The sequence below is a fragment of the Panulirus ornatus genome, chromosome 48 (genome assembly GCF_036320965.1).
Source record: "Panulirus ornatus isolate Po-2019 chromosome 48, ASM3632096v1, whole genome shotgun sequence".
In the NCBI taxonomy this organism is placed as follows: domain Eukaryota; kingdom Metazoa; phylum Arthropoda; class Malacostraca; order Decapoda; family Palinuridae; genus Panulirus; species Panulirus ornatus.
The window spans coordinates 28,413,746-28,437,130 of NC_092271.1; the positions used below are offsets into that span (position 1 = coordinate 28,413,746).

At 40.6% G+C, this 23,385-nt stretch overlaps 1 protein-coding gene across 5 annotated transcripts in view; it reads right to left on the reverse strand.

The window, feature by feature from the left end:
* LOC139763917 (uncharacterized) overlaps positions 1-23,385 on the reverse strand; it is a 197,696-nt gene that overhangs the window by 81,404 nt on the left and 92,907 nt on the right. For 2 of the 5 annotated variants that reach the window (XM_071690356.1, XM_071690354.1), the window contains exons 6-9: positions 19,828-20,861; positions 18,236-18,342; positions 5,760-5,837; positions 3,639-3,772 (exon numbers count right to left, since the gene is read on the reverse strand). In XM_071690356.1, the coding sequence (XP_071546457.1) occupies positions 3,639-3,772; positions 5,760-5,837; positions 18,236-18,342; positions 19,828-20,861 (1,353 nt within the window). The remainder of the gene's footprint in view (positions 1-3,638; positions 3,773-5,759; positions 5,838-18,235; positions 18,343-19,827; positions 20,862-23,385) is intronic. The other 3 variants (XM_071690357.1, XM_071690358.1, XM_071690355.1) reach the window with 3 other exon arrangements.

Sequence of the window (23,385 nt, forward strand, 5' to 3'; positions counted from 1 at the left end):
TACTATGTTCAACTGGCTTATGTTTTGTTGCAATAGCTTTAATAGAGATTTTGCTAAAGTATTCTTTGTCTTTTTTAGAAATATTACCATAATTCCATCAGGCTCTATAAGGTGAATTCACTCTCAGATGTGTGTGTGTGTGTGAGAGAGAGTAAACCCTCGATTTAACAGACTAACAGAGGGGAGGGGGTGTCCGTTAATGCCGAAAGTCCGTTAAATTGAACGTAATATATGGGCATTCTTTAATACGATATACAGTTCACACGCTTTCTTTTAACTCCTCTATCACTTGATGCCATTTTGAATTGTAAGGATTGCAAAATTACTTAATAAATAAAGTCACAAGTCTCTGTATACAACCTGACCGCACGATAGCTTGAGGCAGACTGAGACTAAGCGAGTATACCCCATGCTACCAAAAACAAGTGCGATGTGAAATGCACATGGCGCAGCATATGAGATTTTTTATTTTTTTTTTCATTTTCTATACTATCATTAATCAATGTATTATCATTTGATCAGTCTGTTGAATCCAAAATCCATTACATCAGGGTTCATTAAATCGAGTTTATTGTATACTACACCTATCTCCAAGTATCTATGATGGGACTTGACCATAATGGCAGGCCTGGCACATCTTGTTTGATAAATAACATTATTCCTCTCTGCTGCCGTGTCATAAATAACTATCAATTCTGGGATCATTTGGGAATGTTTTCAACCATGTCAAGCTTCCTTTTGAATGTTTCTGTAATAATTCCAAGCATGTTTCCTATTTCTCTGGGCATTACAGTGAACATCCATTCAAGCTTCAATTATGGGCTCTCCTATATCTTAAGTATGTTTGGGGGGGGAGGGTGCCGACTTAAAAAAAATCCATATCTTTCTTGTTCAGAGGCATTTAGGTTCAATATGTTTCCCTTTACACCTTCAATTTGTTGCCACACGTGGATCAACATAAACCTTTCTCACCCTCTTCGTAAACTACAAAGTTCCAGTTCTTTCAGGCTTTCATGGAAGTAAACATGTTCCATTTCCTTGATTTTGTATAAGAAGTGGCTCCGAATTATATCTTATTTGTTTTTTTTATTTTGCTTTGTCGCTGTCTCCCGCATCTGCGAGGTAGCGCAAGGAAACAGACGAAAGAAATGGCCCAACCCACCCCCATACACATGTATATACATACACGTCCACACACGCAAATATACATACCTATACATCTCAATGTACACATATATATACACACAGACATATACATATATACACATGTACATAATTCATACTGTCTTCCTTTATCTATTCCCATCGCCACCCCGCCACACATGGAATAACATTCCCCTCCCCCCTCATGTGTGCGAGGTAGCGCTAGGAAAAGACAACAAAGGCCCCATTTGTTCACACTCAGTCTCTAGCTCTCATGTAATAATGCCCAAAACCACAGCTCCCTTTCCACATCCAGGCCCCACACAACTTTCCATGGTTTACCCCAGACGCTTCACATGCCTTGATTCAATCCATTGACAGCACGTTGACCCCGGTATACCACATTGATGCAATTCACTCTATTCCTTGCACGCCTTTCACCCTCCTGCATGTTCAGGCCCCGATCACTCAAAATCTTTTTCACTCCATCTTTCCACCTCCAATTTGGTCTCCCACTTCTCCTCGTTCCCTCCACCTCCGACACATATATCCTCTTGGTCAATCTTTCCTCACCCATTCTCTCCATGTGCCCAAACCATTTCAAAACACCCTCTTCTGCTCTCTCAACCACGCTCTTTTTATTTCCACACATCTCTCTTACCCTTACATTACTTACTCGATCAAACCACCTCACACCACATATTGTCCTCAAACATCTCATTTCCAGCATATCCACCCTCCTCCGCACAACTCTATCCATAGCCCACGCCTCGCAACCATACAACATTGTTGGAACCACTATTCCTTCAAACATACCCATTTTTGCTTTCCGAGATAATGTTCTCGACTTCCAAACATCCTTCAAGGCTCCCAGGATTTTCGCCCCCTCCCCCACCCTATGATTCACTTCCGCTTTCATGGTTCCATCCGCTGCCAGATCCACTCCCAAATATCTAAAACACTTTACTTCCTCCAGTTTTTCTCCATTCAAACTTACCTCCAAATTGACTTGACCCTCAACCCTACTTTACCTAATAACCTTGCTCTTATTTACATTTACTCTTAACTTTCTTCTCTCACACACTTTACCAAACTCAGTCACCAGCTTCTGCAGTTTCTCACATGAATCAGCCACCAGCACTGTATCATCAGCGAACAACAACTGACTCACTTCCCAAGCTCTCTCATCCACAACAGACTGCATACTTGCCCCTCTTTCCAAAACTCTTGCATTCACCTCCCTAACAACCCCATCCATAAACAAATTAAACAACCATGGAGACATCACACACCCCTGCCAAAACCTACATTCACTGAGAACCAATCACTTTCCTCTCTTCCTACACGTACACATGCCTTACATCCTCGATAGAAACTTTTCACTGCTTCTAACAACTTGCCTCGTTTAATTCCATAATTATCAGTAGTGACCATATGAAAGAGCAGTATTCAATTCTGCTTCTAATGTAAACATTACCCCTTACAAGACCAAGCCCTGAAAAATCCCTTGGACCAAAGTTTATCATTTTAATAAAATTTTGGTCTAGTTTATAAAAAAAATTCCATTATATTTTTGACTTATAAATCAACACAATATATCAAAATTTCAAGACAAAACTGGGAACTAGCCATTTTTGGTGCAGTACAGACATTTAAATTTGGTGTGCATACCAAGGTCATACCTTTTGCCATCACGGTATAAGGGTTACTAGCACTCTCGGATTCTTTCCACGAAGTAACTAAGTTATTTGTGAGATAAAGCATCAATACATACTGAAATGGTAAGTCTTACAACCTAAATGACTGCAGGAGAAGACAACCTGCTCAAGTAGGACTAGGGTCCCCACAGGTTCAGACATATAACCACATTGTGCTATGTCGCTAACTTTCTAGGATCTTTTTACAGTGCTAATTATAGTTGCTTCTTATATGAGACACCCCATCCATATCAATAAAGCACACCTTCCAACTTAACCCTTAAAGGACTGAGCCTGGAAAATTAGTAGGGCCCTATGACCAAGTTCACCTAAAAGAAAATATGTCTTACCAGTTAATAAGAAATTTCAAGAAATGGACTGAAAGGGTTAACAACATATGGTCAAGAGCAAAACCATATCAGAGACTGACAGCAGATTGGTAAACACAATAATTCCATAACTAACTGCTCACTATCTTCAGGAATGAACAGAAAACCAAGGTATGTAAAACTATTCCCTTTAACCTGCAATGCACAAACCAAATATGGCAGGATGGAGTTATCTTTCAGTAAGTTCAAGTATCATGACCATAACATATCAAACAATGAAATAAGACTGATATGCAATAGCTTTTTGTAACATAAAAATGAAGTCTTATATACTACTGATTGCTCCTGAAATAAAATGTTATACCATTTACTTACCATGGCCCAAAAATGAAAACTTCCACTGGGAAAAAAAAATTCTGGAAGTTATTATCAGTCTTAAACATAAAAAATTGCAAGGATTGTGCCTCACCGTGCATACTCTTGAGGATAAGGAGCCGAGTACCAGGTCTGGATATCATACTGGCCAAAGTCTATGCTCGCTGGACACCGTGACATGTTGAAGGGGTCTCGCTCTTGTACTGTTGTCCGGTTCTTTTCCATCTCCTGCAATCCACAAAATATGCACAACTGGTAAATAATATGCCAGGAAATGAACTAATTCATATTTCCACAAACAACAAGATGTCAAGTGAACCATTAAACCATCAGTTCAGCCAATTCTGAAAGGATTCAAGATAGCAAGTGGATCATTAATCCAATTTAAACAACTTAGGCACAAACAAAATGGCAAGTGAGCCATCAGTCCATCCATCATGAATAATAACAGATCTAGTTTACATGAGAGTCATTCTAAACTCGTCATAAACTTCAAGGATACGTATCATGCAGTCCAGTCTGGGTTGGAAAGGCAGCTAGACCTTCACTTGAAAGGTGCAGGCAACTTAGAAAAGCTTCCTTGTCACTCTAAAATCTCTCTTCACTATGTTGTAATGTCGTCCCTTAACAATATACATAAAACAATCCCCAACTAGGGTCACAATAGCCTGTAGCATAATCACTGGCAAACCACCAGATATATGATGGTCACAAACAATGAGTAGGAAGAGAGGAGAGTGATTGGTTCCCAGTGAAGGTCAGTCTGCGGCAGGGGTGTGTTGTCCCCACGGTTGTTTAATTTGTTTATGGATGGGGGTTGGAGAAGTAAAAGCAAGAGTCTTAGAGAGAGGGGCATGTATGCAGTCTGTTGAGGATGAGAGGGCCTGGGAAGTAAGTCAGTTGTTGTTTGCCGATGATACAGCACTGGTGGATGATTCGAGTGAGAAACTGCAGTTGGTGACTGAGTTAGGAAAAGTGTGTGAAAGGAGAAAGTTGAGAGTAAATGTGAATAAGAGCAAGGTTATTAGGCTCAGTAGGGTTGAGGGGCAAGTTAGTTGGGATGTGAGTTTGAATGGAGAAAAATTGGATGAAGTGAAGTGTTTTAGATATCTGGGAGTGGACTTAGCAGAGAATGGAACCATGGAAGTGGAAGTGAGTCATTGGGTGGAGGCAGGAGCAAAGGTTCTGGGAGTGACAATGAATGTGTGGAAAGAGCATGTTATCTCACAGAGCAAAAATGGGTATGTTTGACGGAATAGTAGTTCCAACAATATCACATGGTTGTGGGGCATGGGCTATAGACAGGGTTGTACAGAGGAGGGTTGATGTGTTGGAAATGAAATGCTTATTCAATATTTGGTATGGGGTGTTTTGATCAAGTAAGTAATGAAAGGACAAGTGAGAGGTGTGGAAATAAAAAGTGTGTGTGAGAGAGCAGAAGGTGTGTTGAAATGGTTTGGATATATGGAGAGAATGAGTGAGGAAAGGTTGACAAAGAGCATATATGTGTCAGAGGTGGAGGGAACATGAAGTGGGAGACCAATTGGAAGGTGGAAGGATGGAGTAAAAAATATTTTGAGCAATCGAAGCCAGAACATGCAGGAGGGTGAGAGATGTGCAAGGAAAAAAATGAGATGGAATGATGTGGTATACCATGGTCGACGTGCTGTCAATAGGCTGAACAAGGGCATGTGAAACGTCTGGGGTAAACCATGGAAAGGTCTGTGGGGCCTGGATGTGGATAGGGAGTTGTGGGTTTGGTGCATTACACATGACAGCTAGAGACTGAGTGTGAACGAATGTGGCCTTTTTTTTTGTCTGTTTTCCTGACACTACCTCGCTGATGCAGGGGGTGGCAATGCTGCTTCCTGTGGGGCAGGGTGGCACACAGAATGGATGAAGGCAAGTGAGTATGAATATGTACATGTGTATATATGTATATGGCTGTGTACATGTATGTAGACATATGTATGTGGATATGATGATATGTATGTGTACGTGTATGAACGTGTATGTACACGTGAGTATGTAAGTGGATGGGTCTTTCTTCATGTTTCCTGGTGCTACCTCACTGACGCGGGAAACGGCGATCAAGTATAAGAAAAAAGAATAATGAATATATCTGACAGGTCAGGTTCACAAGCATAAAATTCCTCAAAGGCTGCAGCCTAAGGTCCAGCGGGGAAACAAAAAACTGCAATCGTACAAGAAATACCTTAATTGCCAGGAAAAATTTTCTGTCTTCTCCATAACTGATCCTTAATGCCTTCTCATCATCCCTGGCTGGAAACATCTGTTACAAAACATGGGAATGTGTGGGTTTTGGGAGAAAAGACGAGGCCATTCTTCATAAAACAAACAAGAAAGTCATGATGCAGTTTTTGACCAATTAAAACTAACAAATCCTTTGGAAATGAGGACTGAGAATTTAGATACAGAATCAGAAGACAATTCTGGTGTGCCCATATGCAAAGGGCTTACTAATTCCAAAAATCGACACTCTAAACTGCTACAAGAGATGAAACTTTTAAAAAATAATCCAGTTTCCTCTTTTCTTCTACTCTAAAGGAGGAACATTGAGGCACAAGTGAACAAAACTTAAATTCATTCATGAGAACTTCAATTCGTAAACTGAAACCAAGTGAGACTACTTGATGGTCTACTGTTAACTCTATAAGCTTCACGGACACCAAAATGTGCGGGCAATCCTACAGAAAATGACTTCTATCATTCTTAACACTTCAATAAACTGATGATTAAGCTCTAGTCACCAAAAACAATTACATATACAAAACAGTGAATAACAAATCATCACGACCTTTGAAAGATACAAAAAAATAATCTAATGTATTAATCAATTGTTTTTTATGGTTTATATTATGTGGGGATGATTCCCATTCACTTTGTTAGTAATTACATGTTACTGCTATATGGGGAATGATTTTCACACTCCTAAGGCCCCAGCTCTTTGACATTCTCTATCATACAACTTAAATTTATGTATACTGTCAGCATCCTCAGTCATCTTATTCCATTCATCCACCAATCTTATACTACAAAAGTAATCAATTACATCTTTTTTAACAAGTTCCTTGCTTAATTTCATGTTACGTCCTCAGGTTGCATTATTCCTGCAACTCTTGAAAGAATGTTCACTATGTCATCGATGTTTTAAAAACTTAAATGGTGTCATCAGGTCACCCCTCATGCTTCTAAGGTGATCAAATCTAAAGCCTCTAGCCTTTCCCTGTAACTCAGTTCTCTTAATCCTGGTACCATCTTCATTACCCCTCTTCTGAAACTTCTCTGTCAGCTCTTGTGAAGTTGGTTTTGGTCTCACATTAGTCTTTTAAATTCATCTGGTGGTAAACGATTGCTCTATAGCATTATACACACCATACAGTACATATCATAACCATAATAAATTCAATCAAAATGAAGTAAGTTCACTGAAATACATACTATCACTAGTGTGAAAATGCTTACAAAAATAATATCCACTTGCATTTTTGTCTTCCCAATAATGTTCTCTCTTTCCACACATTCTTCATCGCTCCCACAGCCTTCGCCCCCTCCCCCCACCCTTTAACTCACTCTGCTTCCGTTGTTCCATTCGCTGCCATTTCCACTCTAAGAAATATCTAAATCACTTCCTTTTCTCCAATATTTCTCCATTCAAACTCACATCCCACCTAATCTGTCCCTTGACCCCACTAAACCAAATAACCTTGCTTTTATTCACATTCACTCAACTTTTCCTTTCACAAACTCTTCACACTCACCAACTTCAGCAGTTTCACACTCGAATCCGCCTTCAGTGCTGTATCACCAGCAAACAACGACTGACTCACTTCCCAGGCCCTCCCATCCCCCCAAAGACTGTACCCTCGCCCCTCTCTCCAAGGTTTTCATATTTACCTCCTCACCATACAGTCCATAAACATATGTAACCATGGTTACATCATACATCCCTGCTGCAGACTAAACTTCACTTGGAACCATTCACTCTCTTCTCTTCCTTATCAATAAAAATTTCTCACGGCTTCTATCAGCTTTCCTCCCACAAAGCATCACTACCAACCCTATCGTATGCCTTCTCCAGATCCATAAATGCCACCTAAAAATCCATCTGTTTTCCTAAGGATTTTCACACACATTCTTTAAAGCAAACACCTGATCCACACATCCTCTACATTTCTCAAATAACACTGCTCTTCATCAATCTGATGGTCTGTAAATGGCATCACCTCTCAATCAATACCCTCCAATAAAACTTACCAGGTACACTCAATAACTCAATAAACATATACCACTGAAGAGTGAACACTCACCTTTATCCCCCTTGCCTTTAAACAATAGCATCATACATGCATTCTGCAAGTACTCAGTCACCTCACCAAAGTCCATACATATACTGAAAATCCATTTACTCACACACACACAAGGAATAGAGTGAATTGGAATGATGTGGTATACTGGGGTCGACATGCTATAAATGGATTGAACCAGGGCATGTGAAGCGTCTGGGGTAAACCATGGAAAGTTTTGTGGGGCCTGGATGTGGAAAGGGAGCTGTGGTTTCGGTGAATTATACATGAAAGCTAGAGACTGAGTGTGAACGAATGTGGCCTTTGTTGTCTTTTTCTAGCGCTACCTCACGCACATGCAGGGGGAGGGGGTTGTCATTTCATGTGTGGCGGGGTGGTGACGGGAATGATTAAGGGCAGACAGTATGAAGTATGTACATGTGTATATATGTATACGTTGAGATGTATAGGTGTGTATATGTGCGTGTGTGGATGTGTCTGTACATACACGTGTATGTGGATGGGTTGGGCCATTCTTTCGTCTCTTTCCTTGCGCTACCTCGCTAACGCGGGAGCTGTGGTTTCGGTGCATTATACTTGACAGCTAGAGACTGAGTGTGAACGAATGTGGCTTTTGTTGTCTTTTCCTAGCGCTACCTCGAGCACATGTGGGGGGAAGGGGTTTTCATTTCATGCGTGACAGGGTGGCGATGGGAATGAATAAGGGCAGACAGTATGAATATGTATGTGTATATATGTATATGTCTGTGTACATATATGTATACATTGAGATGTATAGGTATGTATAAGTGCATGTGTGGACGTGTATGCATACACATGTGCATGTGGGTGGGTAGGGCCATTCTTTCATCTGTTTCCTTGTGTACGCTAATGCGGGAGACAGCGACAAAGTATAATAAATAAATATATAATTATACAAATATACAAATAAATATATAAATATACAAATAGATTTGTATGTAGCATTTATGGATCTGGAGAAGGCAGACGAAAGAAATGGCCCAACCCACCCACATACACATGTATATACGTAAGCGCCAACACACGCACATATACATACCTATACATTTCAAATTATACAGACATATACATATATACACATGTACATATTCATACATGCTGCCTTCATCCATTCCTGCCGTCACCCCGCCACACATGAAATGAAACCCCCCTCCCCCTGCATGTGCACAAGGTAGTGCCAGGAAAAGACAACAAAGGCCACATTCGTTCACACTCAGTCTCTAGCTGTCATGTATAATGCATCGAAGCCACAGCTCCCTTTCCACATCCAGGCCCTACAAAACTTTCCATGGTCTACCCCAGACGCTTCACATGCCCTGGTTCAATCCATTGACAGCACGTCATCCCTGGTATACCACATTGTTCCAATCCATCTATTCCTTGCACGCCTTTCACCCTCCTGTATGTTCAGGCCCCGACTGCTCAAAACCTTTTTTCACTCCCATCCTTCCACCTCCAATTTGGTCTCCCACTTCTCCTCATTCCCTCCACCTTTGACACATATATCCTCTTGGTCAATCTCTCCTCACTCATTCTCTCCATGTGACCAAACCATTTCAATACACCCTCTTCTGCTCTCTCAACCACACTCTTTTTATTACCACACATCTCTCTTACCCTTTAATTACTTACTCGATCAAACCACCTCACACCACATATTGTCCTCAAACATCTCATTTCCAGTACATCCACCCTCCTCCCCACAACCCCATCTATCACCCATGCCTTGTAACCATATAACATTGTTAGAACCATTATTCCTTCAAAAATACCCATTTTTGCTTTCCGAGATAACGTTCTCGCCTTCCGCACATTTTCCAATGCTCCCAGAAACTTTGCCTCCTTCCCCACCCTATGACTCACTTCCACTTCTATGATTCCTTGCGCTGCCAAATCCACTCCTAGATATCTAAAACACTTCACTTCCTCCAGTTTTTCTCCATTCAAACTTACCTCCCAATTTACTTGTCCCTCAACCCTACTGAACCTAATCAACCTTGCTCTTATTCACATTTACTCTCAGCTTTCTTCTTTCACATACTTTACCAAACTCATTCACCAATTTCTACAGTTTCTCATCCGAATCAGCCAACAGCACTGTAGCATCAGCGAACAACAACTGATTCACTTCCCAAGCCCTCTCATCGACAGCAGACTGCATACTTGTCCCTCTCTCCAAAACTCTTACATTCACTTCCCTAACAACACCATCCATAAACAAATTAAACAACCATGTCTGTGTATATATATGTATGTATACATTGCAATGCATAGGTATGTAGATGTGCGTGTGGGGGCGTTTATGTATATACATGTGTATTTGGGCAGGTTGGCCATTCTTTCATCTGTTTCCTAGAGCTATCTCACTAAAGCAGAAGACAGTGACTAAGTATAATAAATGAATAATATTATTATTATCATTATTATTTTGCTTTGTCGCTGTCTCCCGCGTTAGCGAGGTAGCGCAAGGAAACAGACGAAAGAATGGCCTAACCCACCCACATACACATGTATATACATACACATCCACAAACGCAAATATACATACCTATACATCTCAACATATACATATATATACACACACAGACATATATATATATATATACACATGTACATAATTCATACTGTCTGCCTTTATTCATTCCCATCGAAACCTTGCCACACATGAAATAACAACCCCATTCCCCTCATGTGTGCGAGGTAGCGCTAGGAAAAGACAACAAAGGCCACATTCGTTCACATTCAGTCTCTAGCTGTCATGTAATAATGCACTAAAACCACAGCTCCCTTTCCACATCCAGGCCCCACAGAACTTTCCCACAGACATATATATATATACACATGTACATAATTCATAGTCTGCCTTTATTCATTCCCATCGAAACCTTGCCACACATGAAATAACCCCATTCCCCCTCATGTGTGCGAGGTAGCACTAGGAAAAGACAACAAAGGCCACATTCATGCACATTCAGTCTCTAGCTGTCATGCAATAATGCACTAAAACCACAGCTCCCTTTCCACATCCAGGCCCCACACAACTTTCCATGATTTACCCCAGACGCTTCAAATGCCCTGGTTCAATCCATTGACAGCACGTCGACCCCAGTATACCACATCATTCCCATTCACTCATTCACTCTATTCCTTGCACGCCTTTCACCCTCCTGCATGTTCAGGCCCCGATCACACAAAATCTTTTTCGCTCCATCTTTCCACCTCCAATTTGGTCTCCCACTTCTCCTCGTTCCCTCCACCTCTGACACATATATCCTCTTGGTCAATCTTTCCTCACTCATTCTCTCCATGTGACCAAACCATTTCAAAACACCCTCTTCTGCTCTCTCAACCACACTCTTTTTATTACCACACATCTCTCTTACCTTATTATTACTTACTCAATCAAACCACCTCACACCACATATTGTCCTCAAACATCTCATTTCCAGCACGTCTACCCTCCTCCGCACAACTCTATCCATAGCCCACGCCGCGCAACCATACAACATTGTTGGAACCACTATTCCTTCAAACATACCCATTTTTGCTTTCCGAGATAATGTTCTCGACTTCCACACATTCTTCAAGGCTCCCAGAACTTTCGCCCCCTCCCCCACCCTATGATTCACTTCCGCTTCCATGGTTCCATCTGCTGCCAGATCCACTCCCAGATATCTAAAACACTTTACTTCCTCCAGTTTTTCTCTATTCAAACTTACCTCCCAGTGACTTGACCCTCAACCCTACTGTACCTAATAACCTTGCTCTTATTCACATTTACTCTTAACTTTCTTCTTTCACACACTTTACCAAACTCAGTCACCAGCTTCTGCAGTTTCTCAATTGAATCAGACACCAGCGCTGTATCATCAGCGAACAACTGACTCACTTCCCAAGCTCTCTCATCCCCAACAGACTTCATACTTGCCCCTCTTTCCAAAACTCTTGCATTCACCTCCCTAACAACCCCATCCATAAACAAATTAAACAACCATGGAGACATCACACACCCCTGCCGCAAACCTACATTCACTGAGAACCAATCACTTTCCTCTCTTCCTACACGTACACATGCCTTTCATCCTCGATAAAAACTTTTCACTGCTTCTAACAACTTGCCACCCACACCATATATTCTTAATACCTTCCACAGAGCATCTCTATCAACTCTATCATATGCCTTCTCCAGATCCATAAATGCTACATACAAATCCATTTGCTTTTCTAAGTATTTCTCACATACATTCTTCAAAGCAAACACCTGATCCACACATCCTCTACCACTTCTGAAACCACACATATGTAAGTATGTGGGTGGGTTGGGCCATTCTTTTGTCTGTTTCCTTGCACTACCTCTCTGATGCAGGAGACAGCGACTAAGTATAATGAATTAATAAATAATATGGAGTGATAAAGATTTCATGCAATCGGGGCCTGAACATACAGGAGGGTGAGAGGTGTGCAAGGAATAGAATGAATCGGAACTAGGTGATATACTGGGGTCAACATGCTGTCAATGAACTGAACCAGGGCATGTGAAATGTCTGGAATAAACTATGGGAAGTTCTATGGGGCCTGGATGTGGATAGGGAGCTGTGGTATCGGTGCATTACTAATGATAGCTAGAAACTGAGTGTGAATGAATGTGACCTTTTTCGTCTATTTTCCTGGTGCTACCTCCCTGAAGCAGGGGATAGCAATGCGTGTCATAGCAGGCAGCTAAAAGGGGAGGGAGCGGGGAGCTGGAAATCCTCCCCTTCAGTTTATAATCTTCCAAAAGAAGGAACAGAGAAGGTGGCCAAGTGAGGATTTTCCCTGAAAGGCTTAGTCCTTTGTTCTTGAAGCTACCTCACTAACATGGAAAATGGTGAATATATATGAAAAAAATATACATAAATATAAATGCATCTAAAGTGCCCTCAAATAAAGGCAAAAGGGATAAAAGTGAATGCTTCAATTATATTAGTATGAGTCAGTGTAGTATACCTGGAAAGGTGCCTGGGATGGTTGTGATTGAGAGGGTGGTAACAAGCACAAACATCTAACTGGGAAGGAGCAGCGTGGGTTCAAGATGTCTGGATGAAGTGTTTGCTCAAAGAATTTGAGAAAAAATTATTAGAGAGAATAAATTACGGACTCGGAAAAAGCATATAACAGAGTTGAAAAAGCGGCCTTAAAGTGCTAAGAATATATGGATAAATGAAAAGTCATCCAGTACAAAGGAGTTTTTTCCTGAACAATAGGGCACATGAACAAGTGGGAAGGGATGACAGCAAGTGGGTCTTGATGAAGGTAAGTACAAGCCAACAATATGTGATATCATCATAACTGTTTAATCTGTTTATAAACAAGGTGGTGAGTGGAGGTGATTGTATGGTTCTTAGAGTGCAGGAAAGCATAAATGGGCAGCAATGAGTATGCTTGAAATCACAGTATTCCTAATAGTGATTATCGGACCTTGAATGCATAACAAAATGCTGTGTCAAAAATAAAAGGCACGAGAAAAATATAGGGAATGAAGTGGGTTGATCATATACAGAATGAGTGTGAAAGAGAGATGTAGTAGTATGCACACTCTGACCAAGACAACTAAACAGGATGTACTGAAATGGTTGAAACATACATAGAGGATGAGCAAAGAGAAACTAACTCCAAGGATCTATGTTTCAGAACCGAAGGGGAAAGGGGAAACCAAAAGCGAGATGAAAGGATGAAGTAAAAGAGGCTTTGGGGTAAAAGAGCCTGCACATTCAGTATGGTGAGACATGTGCAGGGTAAAGAATGAATGGGACTAATGTGATGTACAGGGAGTGACAGGCTGTTACTAGGCTGAATCAGGGTATATGAGGCTGTCATGGTAAACTACGGATTAATCTGTGGGACTTGTCTTTGGATAATAGGCTATGGGCTTAGTATACTCTACATGATACACAGAGAGGCAATGAAGCCATTGTTAATCTGCACCTGATGCTACCTCCCTTGATAGAGAAGCAATTGCACAAAGATAAAAAAAAATCATTTAAAAAGAATGGAGAAGTTTCTTATTACCACTTGTCCATATATCTTTAATTTTCAGAATTACATCTCACAGTTGTACATCTCACTGTAATATAAGGCATGTCAACCTTGTTAATTTCTAATGACACAGTCCAGTCTATGATTAATTAAGGCCAAAGTTCAGCTAATAAAATAAGTTACTGATGACTGTGGCATGCAGGCACATGTAGCCTGAAACTAAAGATTTATACATAGAAGGTACAGCTATTAATACATACTTCCTTCTGTAAACACAGGGCCAATGCTGGATGAGTTTCACTTCTCTTGTGAAGCTACCACTATTCAATGAACCCTTGTCCACCATATGCTTTCATAGTGCAGATTCACTTAACCATGTTGAAATAAATGCAACACTTATTTTATACACATATGAAATTTGGTCATCCACGTCTGAATTTAGCGCACCATGTGTGTCGCACATTCCCCTTGATATACGAGCAGTAGTATCTACCATCATATTATACTGTCTTAACTATTCCTGCAGTCTGTCTAATGATGCAGTCCTGTGAGTTTGTGCCTAACTGCAAGATTCCTTATTTCTAATGCTATTTCACACGGTACCCTTAGCTACAGTATGGTACTGAAACATAAAGGCCCTTCAGTAGATAGTGGAGTGAAAAGATCCCACAAGGTTATGACACTGAGAAAATCTTGAATTTAGACAAGTCAAATGGCAGTATGAGAGTAGCATCTGTCAGCCACAATTATCACATGAACAAACTGACCATATGAATGATTCATGCCAGTGAGGATAAGATCCATGTGAATATGAAAGCTTCCATACCCTGAAGTGCTAAAATGTCACAAATGTCTCAAACAATTAACCCCTCCTCCTTCAAACATCATCACAGGCACATCATTCGCTTATGAGTGCAACAAAACGCATCATTTTTACTCCCTTATTTCACTGGGCCGAAACATTAAGTAGAAGTAGTATGTAGGAATATTAAGCAGGAGCATTAGGTAGGAGTCCGTAGGAACACTAGGTAGAAGCCTCTGCAATCACCGCACTAGAGCTGCCCTCTGTCAGTGGCCCGTTAAGGTAATGCACTAAAGGTTAAGCAGCACCAACAGAGTTCACTAGTTATGGAGACTCTATTGCCATGGCCACCTCTTTGAGGGAGTTCCAGTCGGGTACAAGCGTCGGAGATATAGACACAGACAGATATTTCAGTGTACAAGTACTATTTTCTTGCTTTATTACTTTTAAATTTCATATCCTAGTATATGCAAAAGTATTCATTCAGGTGAAATCATGCATGTACTTCTCTATATCTTTTATTCTATGGCTACGTTTTCCAATTTGCATGTATCCCGGAAGGTATTAAGTCAGCACAACATGGTTTTACCCTACACGCCATTTTCCAAGACCATAACCCTTGCATTAGACATGCAAGTAAAATTATCCTGGATCTATCATGAATATCTTTCTCCTCTTCTGACACCTACTGTTTTTTTTTCTAGTCCTCCTATCATAATTCTTTTTCTATGCTTAGGAGTATTAGATTACTTAAAATGCCCTATATTACACTTCAACACCCCTGTATTGTTGCTCATCATCCCTCTACATTTTCAAAGGTATGCATCAAGTGCCTTTGTTGTCATCTTTCCACAGAGATTAGGTATGAGAGGCATCCAGAAACTTCCTAATACAAGGAAAAAAGTTTTAAGACACATTTTGCTGCAATCAATGGATCCATATTCTTAAGCTGAACCTACTGAGTTTTTTCTGAGTATGTTGAGATAAGATGCACTTTCAGATCTTTATTTGTGCTTTGCTTAAGCATGTTTTCATTGACACAATGTAATTAAATATTTGTAATTACCCATTTACTCAGTATCAAGAGAGTGTCATACACTTGTGGAGGCCCATCTCGACTTTCTTTCCCATTATGCAACCTTTTAAAACAACTACAAATTGCTGGTACTGACAGTTTTCTTGTTAGTGTATCCCAACTTCCACCACTCTCACACTAAAACGGTACTTCACATCCTTTCCAACAAGCTTCTTGCCTAGATTGTACTAGCCTCTGGTTACTCGGACACTATATCTCCACAAGATTTGTTCCTCATCAAAGTCATCATAGTGATTTAGAAACTTGAAGGTAATAATCAGGTCACCAACTCCTCCCTCTTCTCTACCCTCAATGTCACATTATTTATAGCTTAGCTTTCCTAATTTAGGTGCCATATTTGTTTTCTTTCTCTGAACCCACTCAATCAGATCTTGGTACTGGTACTTCTTTAAAAATAGCCAAATAAATGTGATCAGCTTGCAAACATTTCTTACCCATAAATTTACATTCTTTTCTAACATTTATCAGAAGACAGTTTCCCTCTTTCACAATTCTCCTATATACTTAAGAAGGAACAACACTCATTAGCTCTTCACTACTTGATGATCAGATCGAAGGTATTTTCTAATCTGGATGAATGTATCATTAGTAGGTAGGAGTTGGTAGGCAGCCAACGACCAGGGAAGTATGATACCAGTACTACCTGCCTGGGTATTAGGAGGGTTACTGACAACTACGCAGTGAGCCAGCACTTCATTAGCTGTCAAGTTGCACTCCTCTGACCCAGGTAGCTGTCTTTTCTTTCTGCCTCACTCACATGTGGACTACTGGCTCTCTGTCCACAAACATACAATCTCGCCTTGTTACACATATAACTTGACAACACTTAACTCACACAGCTCATTCTTTATAACTTGAGATTTTCCTGTGATGAGCCCTGCCTTTTGGCAAAATGGTAGGAGCAGTTCATAGCAGTAGTAGGTAGGAACATTTAGGCAAGAGCATTAGGTAGAAGTTGAAGGCATGAGCATTACAAAGACAGTAGGTAGTAGTAGTAGTTAGTAAGAACATTAGGTAGGAGCCTCTGCAAACACTATACTTGAGTTACCCTCAGCCAGGGGCCTGTTAAGGGTGAGGCACTAAAGGCTAAGAAGTGGCAGTGAAGTCTGCTAGTTATGGAAACTCTATTGCCGTGGCCACCCACTTGAAGGATTTCCAGTTTGAATGGGCATCAGAGATACATATACAAAGAGAGATAGAGATAGACTGTATCATCAACGGACACACACATCAAGTTAGAATCTGACACACAACCCAAAAGATTCCTTGCACAAGTACATGCTCATCATGAATGTTCCCCCCAAAAAATTTCTGCACTAATATAACTTTTTCTATATCCATGTTAGAAATTACATGTTGAAGTCTCCTTGATGTAATATATTGTGAACTTCATAAGAAAGTCACTCAGTTATGATGCAATATAGCATTTCTCTTTCTAATTTTGAACAGCATGCTGTCAAATGGTGGCCTGCTGCATCATAACTGTATATCAAACACTTAAGGTAATTGCCAAAAGCAGTAACAGATTATTTACATGTATGAGGGAGACAAATATATATGTATCAAAAAAAATTGTGCCATCTTTCTTGTAAAAGAAAAATTGCTGGTTACACATCTGTAGCTCAGTTTCTCTTCATTAGGCCACCTTAAGTTTTCCACATTTCAACATCTTTTAGAAAACAAAAGACAGACATCCTCCTCACCTATGATGGATCAAATTCCAAAAATTCACTTTCAGTACCAATGCAGGTAACAGCAACTGGATGCTTAACAAAAATAATGTGCATGCATCCTAGAAGCAGTCTATGCATTACATGGCATAAGAATATGATAACCCTGCAATTCATAATAATGAAGCTGACTTTAAGGACAGTCTCATCACATAAGTCTATATTATGCAAAGAATTCCTCTTCCAATATCTGAGAGTTTCATTTCTATCAACCTATCTAAAATAACTGGCTAAACCAACTTACTATATCTCTGATGCCAGTTCCCTCTGGGAACTTACTCAAGGGGGTGACCATGACAAAAGGGTCTCCATAACTAGTGAACTCCAATCCAGCTTCAACTTAATGTCGATTAGGTGGGTAAAACCTTTCAACAAAGCCACTGGCACGTGCACTTTTGTGGGAAAAACTTAAGAGAAATGGGATCTTGGGCTTGACCCTGCGGGCTAGCAAAAAGGGCAGAGGCACCTCACTTCTTGAAATAAACATGCCATCCAAAAAGGGCGATTTACAGTCCCACAATGTCGTTTGTATAAGTTTTTGGCTCTTTTTAGCAGGCTGACTTAGGGAGAACTTTTTCAACTCTCCAATAACATAACATCTGAAGGCCTACGTAAAATAAGAGAAATACTCATATGTTTTGAAGCTTTTAGTCATTTCTAACCTTAATGAAATAAATTAATTTAATCAAGTTTACTAACCTGTGCAGCTTTTTCCTGAGCTCTCCTAAACATATCAAGGTCTCTCTCTGTGACACCAGGAGGCAGAGCATTACGCTGGATCTTCTCCATAGTAATCTTGTTTTCCACTGTAGACAGGAAGAGCAACACTTCAGCATACACCTCTTCATCTACCTTACTAAGTCTCTTACCACATCATGATTTTGGAAAATAGTGAAGAAAATTAACTTTATGGTTCTCTGGATACTATCAAAACTATATTCATTTTCATATCATATTATTACAATATATGTGGTAATTCTTACTGTTACTGATTACACCTTTTAAATGAAACATATAACATTTACTTTGGCATATCAACTATAGTCACAATACAAGAAAATTTATGGATTAGAAAACAGAAGTTTAGGCATTAGTAATATCTAGAACACAGGTAAATACATAAGTATATTATTCAAGTCCTTAAACATGTAACAACCATAATTTATGTGAGTCACAGAACCCACAGCAGCCTCGTCCCAGTAACTAAGGGAAGCACACCGCCTATAGCCCCACTATAGTGGACAAAGTTCAGGGGGATGAGAAGCTACCCGGTTATGTACAGGTGGATCGCAAACCTTGATCCCAAATTTTGATGGTTAAGAGACCTTGTTATGTTTATTCTGGTGGTGTCAGATAGTCCGGATTTCCAAATCGAGAAGTTCCTTTCCAGTTTGAGCGGGGACAAGAGCTTCCAGTTTGCCATCCCCCATCTGTTGTTGTCTTTGAGTGCTACTCCCCGCCACATCTCCCCTATAAATTTGCCAATCGATAAGCTAAGCCGGGGCAACTCTCGTGGTAACCGTTGAAGATAACTGCCAACAACAAAACACTACAACCAGAGGAGAGGAAAATCAAAAGCTTCAAAACAAAATAAAACTTTATAAAATACAAGTTTACATGAAGAAATAGAACACATAATATTCTACTCCCTGATACCTAAATACGTAATCTTTAACATGCAAGTTTCGTCATCACATGCTAGTTAAAAACGTTCATCTCATGCACATCTGGTTTTTCTTCCTCATGCATGAAAGCAGTCAAGCAATGGCAGAGAACGAGCCTTTCTGTTGGAACTGATAACTGTTTGGAACTGGAAATATAGCAATATGTTCCTGTTTGAAATGTTTTTACTGTTAAAAAGCTCTTTTAGAGGAAGAGCATTATACAATTCACATAAAATACATACTACTAGTTGTTATAAGAATCAGATCAATAAAATACTCATCATCTCCTTTCAAAACTCTTTCCAGGTGATCAACGCAAACAGAGTACTCAACCATGAGGCAACAATCTCCTTAGCCAAACAGCTCCAACATTATACTGGGAATAGATGCAAGTTAAATAGGTGTGGAAAACTGAAAATAATCATAAAAAGCATAAGTAAAGATGAAAGACAGAAATATGAAAGTACAGAATTTACAGGAAAAGCCAGCCATGCAACAGCATATTAAGTCTGCAGTAAATGCTACATTAGCAGCAGCAGCAGCAGCAGAGAAGCAAAAGCATTATGAGGGTGAGAGTGTGATGCGGGAAGGTGGCAGCACAGCATCACGGTCCACAGAGTGCCTTACCCTGACCCCCAGTGTGGCTGCTGTAGCCCTCGGGCCTCATCTTGCGCCATTTGCGTCCATCCGCTGCCTGAGCCTGGCTGCCACCACCACCCACGTTGGCTGCCAGAGGGTTAGCTGCTCCCAGTGTTGATGGGACAGCACTGGGGCCACCTGGGCCAGTTCCAACACTGGTGCTGGACCACTTATGGGCTGACCACGTAGACCATGCCCCCCCACATTCTCCCACCCCACTTCCCGCACCACTACACTCACCAACACGTCTTGAGCCCTCACCACTATCATTCACTATTGTCCCACCCTCTACACCAGTGTCACACTGTGAAGTTTCCCCATCTCTTGATAACTTGAGAATTTTCTTTAGTCCTTTATACTTTGGTCTTTCCTGTAATGGTCTCTTCCGAGAGTCATATGGTGTATACAAATGACTAAGACCATCAAACAAGCCCCTGAGGTGTCCTGATGCCAACATGGCACTTGAGGAGTTGGTGGATGAGGAACTTCGCTCCTCGTGAGGAGTGCCACTTCCCGAGTCTACTTCACCCTCACTTAAAGATTCAGATTTTCTGGCAGGATTTTTTGCTCCTGCAATGATACTTTTGCTACCCTGACTGCAGGGTAAGGATGGGCAATCCTCACCAACATGCCCAACTGTCCTTGAAATAGCTTCAGGCACATCAGCACCAGACTCATCACTACTACTGGTGTCTGTTGTAGAGTCAGACCCACTGGAGCTAAGCTCACTACCAAGGTCTGCACGCTTTTTGTGCCCAGTGGCATTGTCCCTCGTTGCCCTAGATATGCCGATACCCGCATTACCATGAGATTCCACCCGTATTTCACTCTTAGCTGCTCTAAATTTGCCCTTCTCCCCAAAACTTCTTTTGAAAAACTTAGCCTTCTCTTTGGATAACTTGTCACTAAGAAGTTTCTTGGGAGGGCCAAGTTGGCCATGCGTACCCTCACTGTCATCTGAGTCGCTGGCTGCCTCCTTGTGCTGGTCACTTTCACTCCTTTTCCGCCAACGTGATGCTGACCTGAAACGTAAAGAACATTGACTGAATCTCTTTTACGTGTCAAATGAATACATGCACAGCACCTATAGAAAATCAATGCATCAATCATTCTTTCTCCCCAATTATCTTTCACACCATCTACTAAAACTTATTGGCTGTATGGTCAAGTATCAGCAAGTTAAAAGGTGTTACAGCAAGAAGTTATTCCTCCAGCAAGTAACATATATAAATGTTATCTAAAACATATGCAATAAACATGACTTTACAAGGCTTATCCAAAATAATGTTATAAACAAAAATCATATGTACTTCTAAAGATGAGTAATATTAAAGGATTATACAAACAAAGCTTCTAAACATAGCTATCAGACAGTCTCAGCTACAGGTTTACAGCGAGCTACAGCATGTACTAGATGGTATTACAGCCTTTCAGGATGTATAAGGTGGGTATGTGTTAAGGCCTTGTATAACAAAGAGCCCTACATAACCAGTGACAGCCTCCTAGGTGAAGCAGAGGAGATTGTGGGGGAACATGTATCAAACAACTGTGTGAATAGCAGAGCTTAACTGGTTGCCACTTCTGAGCTGAAAAGGATAATTGTGGGAGGCTTTAATCATCATGACCTGATTCCCAGAAGAATACCTAGAATAGTACCACTGGTAGCAGCTTTCTTTGTGTGGCTGCATGAGAGCACAGAACCCTTGCATGGCAACCCTACTTTGTGAACACCATATACATAACAATGGCAACCATACCTGATACTCAAAACATTAGTTTATAAATACAGTACACTAACTTCTAGGTATAAGACATATGTGATTTTAATCAGTTTATAATTACTCTTCCACCATTACTTCAAAATTCATAATTCTGAAGGGTATCTTGCTGAGAGACAAGTACTAGATTCTTAGTTATCTCTGACACCTGTTTCCTGTGGGAACTCCCTTGAGGGGGTGGCCACTGCAAAAGTCTCCATAATTTCTGAACTTCAGTCCCGCTTCTTAGCCTTTAGTGCTTCAACTTTACCAGGCCACCGGCAGAGGGCAACTCTTGCACAGTGTTTTTAAAGGCGCTTACCTAATGCTCCTAGCTAATGTTCCTACCTCCTACTTCTATCTAATGCTCCTGTCTAGTGTTCCTTCTGTCTATTGCTCCTACCATTTTGCCAAAAGGCAGGGCTAGCACATAGCACTCATTGCAGAAAAATCTAGAGTTAGGAAGAATGAGCTGTATGAGTTAAGTGCTGCCAAGTGTAACATAAGACAGAATGCCAGCAGTCCATGTGTGAGTGAGGCAAAAAGGAAAGACACCTACCTGGGTCAAGGGAGTGCAACTTGACAACCACTGAAGGGCTAGCTCACAATGCAGCCATCACTGACCCTTCTGATACTCAGGTGGGTAGTACTGGTAACATATCTCCCTGGTTAGTAGCAGTAAGAGAAGGTCCCTTTTTCTCTTGGGAATAAGATTTTTTTTCTAAATGAATTTGAAAGTAGCAGTTGGAAGGCACCTAATGACCAGGGAGGTATATTACTAGTACTACCCACCTGAGTATCAGGAGGGTTAGTGACATCTGCTTAGTGAGCCAGCACTTTAGTAGTTGTCAGGTTGCACTCCTCTGACCCTGGTAGCTATTTTTCTTTCTGCTTCACTAACATGTGGACTACTGGCATTCTGTCCACAAACATACAATCTCACCTTGTATGACATATGTAACACTTGATAACACTAACTCACACAGCTCATTCTTCATAACTCTAGATTTTCCTGCAGTGAGCACTATGTGTGCAGCTCATTCTTCATAACTAGATTTTCCTGCGGTGAGCACTATATGCTACCCCTTCCTTTTGGCAAAATGGTAGGAGCATTAGACAGAAGTAGTAGGTAGGAGCATTAGATAGTAGTAGTTATTAGGAACATGAGTCTGCAAACACTGTGCTAGACTTGCCCCCTGCAATGTGACTTCACCAAACTGAGTAGTTGTTGAGTCCCAGCTTCTTAAGAGCTTGCATTCAGCCCTGAACATGATAAGGAACATTACTGATACTAATCATGGACTCATTACAACAGGTGAATGTCACATTTTGGAAGATTAACCTTTCCTTCCATGAAAGAAACTATTCCTACAGTTTTTTTTTTTTTTTTTTTTTTTTTTTCGCTGTCTCCCGCATTTGCGAGGTAGCGCAAGGAAACAGACGAAAGAAATGGCCCAACCCACCCCCATACACATGTATATACATACGTCCACACACGCAAATATACATACCTACACAGCTTTCCATGGTTTACCCCAGACGATTCACAGAGTTATATGTATTAAAAATGTGTGAAATGTATTAAAACTCCTATTTACCAAAAAGTCTGGAGTTTACAAAACTTGTGCAGTAAACCCTTAAAATACCATACCATTTGGGAATAACCTATTTAGTCTAAAATCCTTCAAAAACATCAAAAAATAAATAATTAACTCCTTCACAGTGAATGATAACATATCACAGTACCTATAAATGAGCATTTTTACTAGACGAGAAAAACACCATTCTA